The 7,099-nt window shown below is 36.0% G+C and overlaps 1 protein-coding gene across 1 annotated transcript; it reads right to left on the reverse strand.

Moving 5' to 3' along the window:
• Nucleotides 1–3,261: 3,261 nt before the first annotated feature.
• On the reverse strand, nt 3,262–6,293 carry LOC103402343 (cytochrome b-c1 complex subunit 6-1, mitochondrial-like). The gene is made up of 5 exons (XM_008341089.4): nt 6,043–6,293; nt 5,419–5,487; nt 4,094–4,178; nt 3,550–3,639; nt 3,262–3,457 (listed from the first exon to the last, which is right to left on the reverse strand). Coding segments are annotated over exons 2-5 (210 nt in total). The 5' UTR covers nt 5,421–5,487; nt 6,043–6,293; the 3' UTR covers nt 3,262–3,424.
• Between the last annotated feature and the right edge of the window lie 806 nt (nt 6,294–7,099).

Here is a 7,099-nt window from a genome sequence, read left to right on the forward strand (position 1 = left end):
ACCCAATAGGGGTTGCGCAGGTAGTCCAAGGGCAGGGTGATGCCATCCCACAGTAAGACCAAAAAATACCCAATATTTCGAACCTAGGGTTTAGGAAACCTATATTTACTTCTAATTTAATTTTATACATTGACTCACATATTAACAATTTGACAAATATATAAACATATACAATGTGTGTGTGTGTGTGTGTGTGTGTATATATATATATCGAAAGGAAAATATAAACATATAGGGGTTCATGCATCATGGGGAATGTTTTCATGCTTCATGGACGTTTCAAATATCTTCTTTTATTTTAAGCATACCTGATTAGCAGAAAACAAATAAGCCATTGAATTTGGTGGATGATAGCCTTCTTCTAAGATGCGTCAATTCCTCAGCTTCTGGCAATAGCGTGCTGATAACGTGTTGTAGGCCTATTTGATTGAACGATCTAGGGTTTAGAGAGAGAGAGGGATGGCCACAATTAGAGAGAAGAGAGATTTATTTAATTGTGAGGTGTGTTTGATTCACCCCATTGTGCTTTTATTTATAGTAGTAGGATAGGTAAAAACCTTTCCCTTTAGGATTACAACATTTAATAGGTAATCTACTCCTAACAGGAATATAAGATACTTTCCCATATCTCCTAAGATTTACACACTCACATTCCTATTCTAAATATGATTGCAACATAATTACCGAGCCCTGTTCCACTGCCCCTTTTAAAATCATATGATTGCAACATTTAAAATCATATGATGATGATTTTTCTTTTCAATTAAAAACATTTTATTAAAAAGTTATACTCATATGTAATATATAAGAAGGTAAAAATTTTTGGGGCTTCTCAGAAATACTGAGCCCTGTTCCACTGCACCTTTTACACACCCCTAAATCGTCCTCTGTATTTACACTAAATAAAATATTGTGAGTTTTGTCACTAGTACTAGAGTCTAGTGGTATTTCTCTGCACTTGCAACTGGCTAGCCTAGTGTGAGGGTTAGCCCATTCCCCCACCCTCTTATACCTACTCTAACTCTTGGAGTAAAACTCGAATTTTAAGTTATAAACCTTCCTCAACTTGCTCCAACCTTTGGGGCAAAGATGAGTTTTAACGCAAAACTCATTTATGGGGCAAATTTAGGGGTGGACACGGGCCGAGCCGGGCCCAAATTTAGAGGAACCAAACCTTACCTGTTGTAAATAGTAATAGGGAGGGGGGAGCCGGGTAATGGGATTTCAAAATTTGAAGCAGGCCGGGTCCACGGGTCCAATATCAATTGTTTTGTCAGCCACAGAAAGGACGACCTCGTTAAGGTCGTCTTCCTTATCACAGAAGAGAATAAGCAAGCAACATTCAATCGCACATCAGTAAGCAACAATCAACAGCACAACAACAAGCAACAAATCAAAGCAAACCCAAATGCAAAAACAACAAATCAAACCCCTTTGATCATGCATACAGACAAAACCTCCTAATTCAAAAACTCTAAATCCCTATATTAGAAATTCACATAAACAAAAATAAATCCTAATTAACAAATTACATAAATTTTAACAGAATGATGGTAGTGTCCTTGATGGTGGTGCTGGATGGTTGTGGTCGCGACGACGGTGATGGGTGATGATGGTGAATCGGTGATGGTCTAGGACCTGGGTTCTTTGATGTCAGGAGTGGGAAAGACTAAGAGAACTGTGGCGTAGAGCTGGTTGCCACAACGGTGATAGGTGACGACGGTGAATTGGTGATAACATCGACTCAGTAAGCTTCAAACTTCTTCTCCCAGTCGGCGAGGATGCCGATCTTCTTCTTCGTGTGGTCGTCGAGTAGGTGATTTAGGAGTCGAGAGAGAAACCTGCTTAATTTGGAAAGTTGAGAGCAAAGAGACTGAGAAAGTAGATATGTTTAGAAATGGAACGGTGAAGATCCATATGATGGAGAGTAGAAACGGTCCTGGTCGGGGGCCCATTTTCAAAGATAGAAGACCCGTCCTGCTATGCCAATTATATGGACCCGACCTGCCCTGCCCTGCCCCGTTTTGAATTTACAAAATTTGTACCCGCCCCAAACCAGCTGGACCTGCCTCGCCCCGGGGGTCCTAGACCCGTTTGCCCACCCCTAGGCAAATTTAGGCCAAGATTCCTCCTTTGGGTTAGTGGGTTGGCCCACCATATATATGTATTTTTTTGTTTTATATTTATAAATTTATTGAATCTAATAGTTAAGATCTAATATGATAAAATGCAATGGTAAAAATAAAAAAAAATAAAAAAAATTGATGATCCAAATTTAAATACAACGGCTAAAGTAATTATATAAAAAAAAAATCTTTCATGTGTTTCATATTCTTTCATAGTGTTCCACAAGTTTCATGATGTCGGTTTAGTGATTTTTTTTTAAATATAGTTATTTTAAGATAAAAATTATCCTAAATTCATTTTTACTATTCTCGAGCTAAAAATTTAACCAGAAGGGTTAGAGCAAAAAAACTGTTTCTAGCTTAAAGCCTAAATTTTCTAAGTTAAAAATTTTAAGTTTTAACCCAAGGATTGAAGATGATCTTAGAGTAGATAATATTATTTGTTCAAAAAAAAAAATATACATTTAATGATAATAAAGTTGTTTACGAGTTTCGGAATAAAAAAAATTGGGCGACTTTTATTAATTTTCTACTTTTTTTATGCATATGTACTATTAATGAATGGCATGGATTTAAAGAGAAAAACATATTAATAGGTTAACCCATTAAAACACCAGACCAATTAAGCCTGAACACATAATTTTATTTTTTTTCATGTCGAGTTTTCATGTCGCTCATAAAATTGCCAGATCTAGTTCACACCCATTTTCCATTGTAATTAGATACTTCTAAAATCTAGTACTACAATCTAATTGTATTCTTATGTACTTAGTAAATAGATTATTTCAAAGTTCAACTCCTATAAATGACAACTTCGATATCAAACACGGACATACGTATTTTCATAAATTGTTCTGAATTCGATCCGAACCTTCTATTCTATTCTGTGAAGAATGTCGTGTGATGTTTTTAATTTGTGTACTCTTAACTCCAAGGGTTTTAAGTTCCGCTTAGCAAATACACAATGCAAATAGATTACCAAAAATAAGTACACAGGTCAACAAACGCTCCAAATCACATAAAAAACAAGGAAACATGTATAAGCAATCGACACACTACCTGGATAGCCCCAAAGCATATTAACTTGTGTTTACAAGACTATCAAGAAATTACCATGTGCACCGGGCACACCAAGGAGCGTAACTTTACTTTTTATTGATCACAAATTCAGTGCCTCTATGTTCATAAAATATCATACATTCATCCCTAGTTCAGGGAACAAAACATGCTGTTCTGAAGCATTTAAGGACAAAACTGAAAAACCAAATGCCGTCTTTAGGGCAAAACTAATCACCGCATCACTTCAGTTTCTGGAAAAGCTTTGGAGCAACCTGCGTCGTGCAATTGTAGTTTTAGGCTTTTAGGGGAACAAACAAGACGGTAAAACTAAATAGTTTCAAGATAATTGAACAGTACTACTTACGCATTTGTCGATACAAGACCAGAAATCAAAATATTGTCCAGTACAATGCTTGTGCCCAGTTTCATCACCTTGGATCCTCTTAACACATGCCTGTAACAAAGTATGAAATTACCCTTTTTACACAAGCTTTGCAAACTAATTCAAATGCCACAAACTTTGATTCCGTGTAGGTAGGAAAGGTTTAGCATTTTCTGGTTCATCCCACATATGTACTGAACAATTGCTTAAACAACGAAATCAAACTACTAACACATGTATGACTCAATCACTTTCTGTTTTTGTTTGTAAATTACATTACACGTTTGACATTTTCATCTCCTGTCATTTTGAGTTTACGCTGAACTCTTGAATCTTGAACTAAAAGTTGCGTTCTATTTTCAGAATTTTGTCAAACTGTTTTTGGCGTTCGCGATATGTACCTTACTAGCAACCAAGACATTAGATGTCAGGCCCGTCTTCTAGGGCGACCTTTATCCTGGTCAGAGTAATGAAACAAGGGAGAAAGACACTTCATTCTAGAAAAACATTAGGATGTTGCACATACCTGATACTCGAGGAGCGGTTTCACACACTTTGGCTTGCACATCTCTTCAAGGTAATTCTTTTGATCAACAGGTTCCTCGTCCGCCCTAAATATATTTTACCAAAAATATTACGCAAAAAAAAGGATGAGACATACATGCACAGAGGCTGACTTAGCATTGTATTTAAATGATTCAAACCATCTATGTTTTCATGTCTTCCCTCCAAGATCACTTGCAACAAATCACTCAAATCCGAAACTGTTATTGTATGGTTATCATTTAGTGTTTTCTTGAAATACCGTGTTCGTCTAGTTTTTGTACTGCACCTAGATGTTCGGATTTGTCTCTTTTTTTTTTTTTTTTTTTTTGTGAGGATAATCTTTGAGCAAAGAACTAAAACATAGATAGTTCAGATCACTGAAACAAAATTTGGAGCGAACTCAACGAGGTGTCCTTATTTGAGGGATTTCTCAACAGATGGGGAATCAATTTACACACACACACACATACATATACATACTATACTGAACATGATCTTTCAGTTGGTTGAAATCAGTGAGCTATGGCAAATATCATCATCTATTACATTAAAACTTAGTTAAATGAAATCTAAACCAGCATCATCTGAGAAGCCATTAGAAGAATGATATCATGAGATAGAGCATATATGATTTCTTGACTTCCATGGTCACGACACAAAGTAAGCTCTCCAACCCTAACTTTAATGATATAACAGAAAATATGAAACCATTTGAGCAGCCCCCTGTTTTTATAAAGGAAAAATATTTGTAGTTAGAAAAGCAGGAGTTAGAAGTAGAACTAAGGTAGCCACCAAGCCTAGTTCTATGTATTGTAATGTTGCTAACGCTGAATGTCAGTAGTAACTCCTGTTCACTAATCCTCACCGTCTAATACGAATTTTCCATTGAGAACTAATTGGAAGATTCTTTAGAACCAGGTCCTCAATAGAGGATCCACTTCAAAGCTAACTGGATGGATGAACTTGATGGAGTAACAAATCAAAAGCTCTATGGAATATAAATAACTGGTAATCTATCCCTCTATCTAATGGATATTATGCAACATATTCAGCTCTCTAGCGGGTTATCTGCTTCCCTAAAATCACTGTTTTTTTGCACATCTAACGCTTTTAAATCCATGAAGCACCTTTTGTTAATGGTTTTAAAAGAAAATGAAAAAAAAAAAAAAAAAAGAGTTCGCAAACCGTATTGAAACCACAATTTTAGACTCTTGATCAGATTGGAAAACAAAGCGCAAGCAATATATATCCCAAATACAAAACTTAGAACAGATTCAAACAATACAACAAAAGTATAATACTTACATAGCAAATGATCAAAGAGAAGCCGAGAAGTCACACAACTCGGTACAAAGGAGCCTCCAAGTGACCTGACTGCATCACGTAACCCACACGAAAAACATCTCAAATATCCGGGTCGAAAAATGCATAATGAGATGCAAATCACTAAACAAAATAGCAGCAAATGCAAATCTATCACTTGGCAGGTGCTTTTGAATTAAACAACAGAACAATGGCGGCGAAGGCATACACTGCTAATAATTACTAGTATTAGGTCCATCAAAGAAACAAATTAGTTCAACCCATTCAAGAACTTAGCTTTTTGCTTCACTAAATTACATATATGCCAGTTTAAAGCGAAGGATACTAATAAATATCTGAAACAAAAAAACCCAATACTCAAAACCCTTTGAATTCTTGTTACCCCATAACAATTCCACATATCCATCCACATCTCGCATGAACAAATACACGATTAATTCAATTATTTTTAAAACAAAATTTGATATAAAAAAAAAGGGGGGGGGGGGAAAGGGATTAAAGAGTAAAACAGATCTGATTAAAAATTGTAATAAAAATTTCAAAAATATGATGGTTCCCAAGATATCCGAAAACAAGTAGAGAAGAAAATGGGGGTTTGGTTTTTACCTGTGAGACTGAGTCCACCGCAAGACTGCGCTGCGGAAGTTGCGAGAGAGATGACGAATCGCGAACCAGAGCTTAATTCAGCTGCTATACAATTTCCCCTTTCACTTTAGCATATGACGCTGCGTTTAAGTACCTGGGCTGACATAGGATCCTAGCCCAACTACGCAAGCCCATTCCATAGACGAGTCATTTTATACTTTCCTTCATTGCATGGTTCTTCTTTTCATAACATTTTTTACAAATGAACGGTTGAGATTTAACTAGTTTTTGACCATCTTCTAGTAGTTTCCTTCCTTAGCATGATTCTCCCCAGCATATTATTTTCACAAATGAGCGTTTGCGATTTAATGTATGGACACTGTTTATCGTGGTTTTCTCGATAATATTGGTCAAATATAGGAGGGGAACATTGTGATGTTTTTCTTTTTCTGTGCTCAGTTCATCAAAGAACAAAGTGATATACGGTATATAATCCCAGTGACCATTTCTATCGATTTTGAATATCAAAATCAAAATGAGGAGTTATGACAATTTTCAGAACCATTTTATCTAAAAAGTCTAAACGTGTCGGTAAAACTTTATGGTTGAAACTTCAACAAATCTCAGTAAATTATAAAGAGAGAGAGAGAGGGAGAGATTTCTATCTATCTCAAATTAAATAATGTTCTCGATACATGACATGCGTTTCCAGGTACAATATGTACAGTTGATTAACCAAGGAACTAATCAACTCTAATTAACAAATACAGGGATTTTGTTGTGCACTTGTGCTAGCAATTATCTAGCTGGGCTATGATCCGGTGTCGATGAGTCTAGTTTACCAACTCATGTCCAAAATTAATGCGACCCACCTACATACCGATTCAGTCAAGCTTCATGGTTAGCTTGGCTGGATATTGATGGTTTGGTATGAGAAAAGTTGCATCTATTTCGCTCATACACAGATGATATCGGAAGGACAAGCTTAGATGAAGATGGAGTTAGGAGTTAGTTGTAAAATTTAATATTGTTTCATGCTAATCAAAACACATAACTTTACTTACCTAGAGAAGGCGAC

The sequence above is a fragment of the Malus domestica genome, chromosome 15, assembly GCF_042453785.1.
Source record: "Malus domestica chromosome 15, GDT2T_hap1".
NCBI lineage: Eukaryota > Viridiplantae > Streptophyta > Magnoliopsida > Rosales > Rosaceae > Malus > Malus domestica.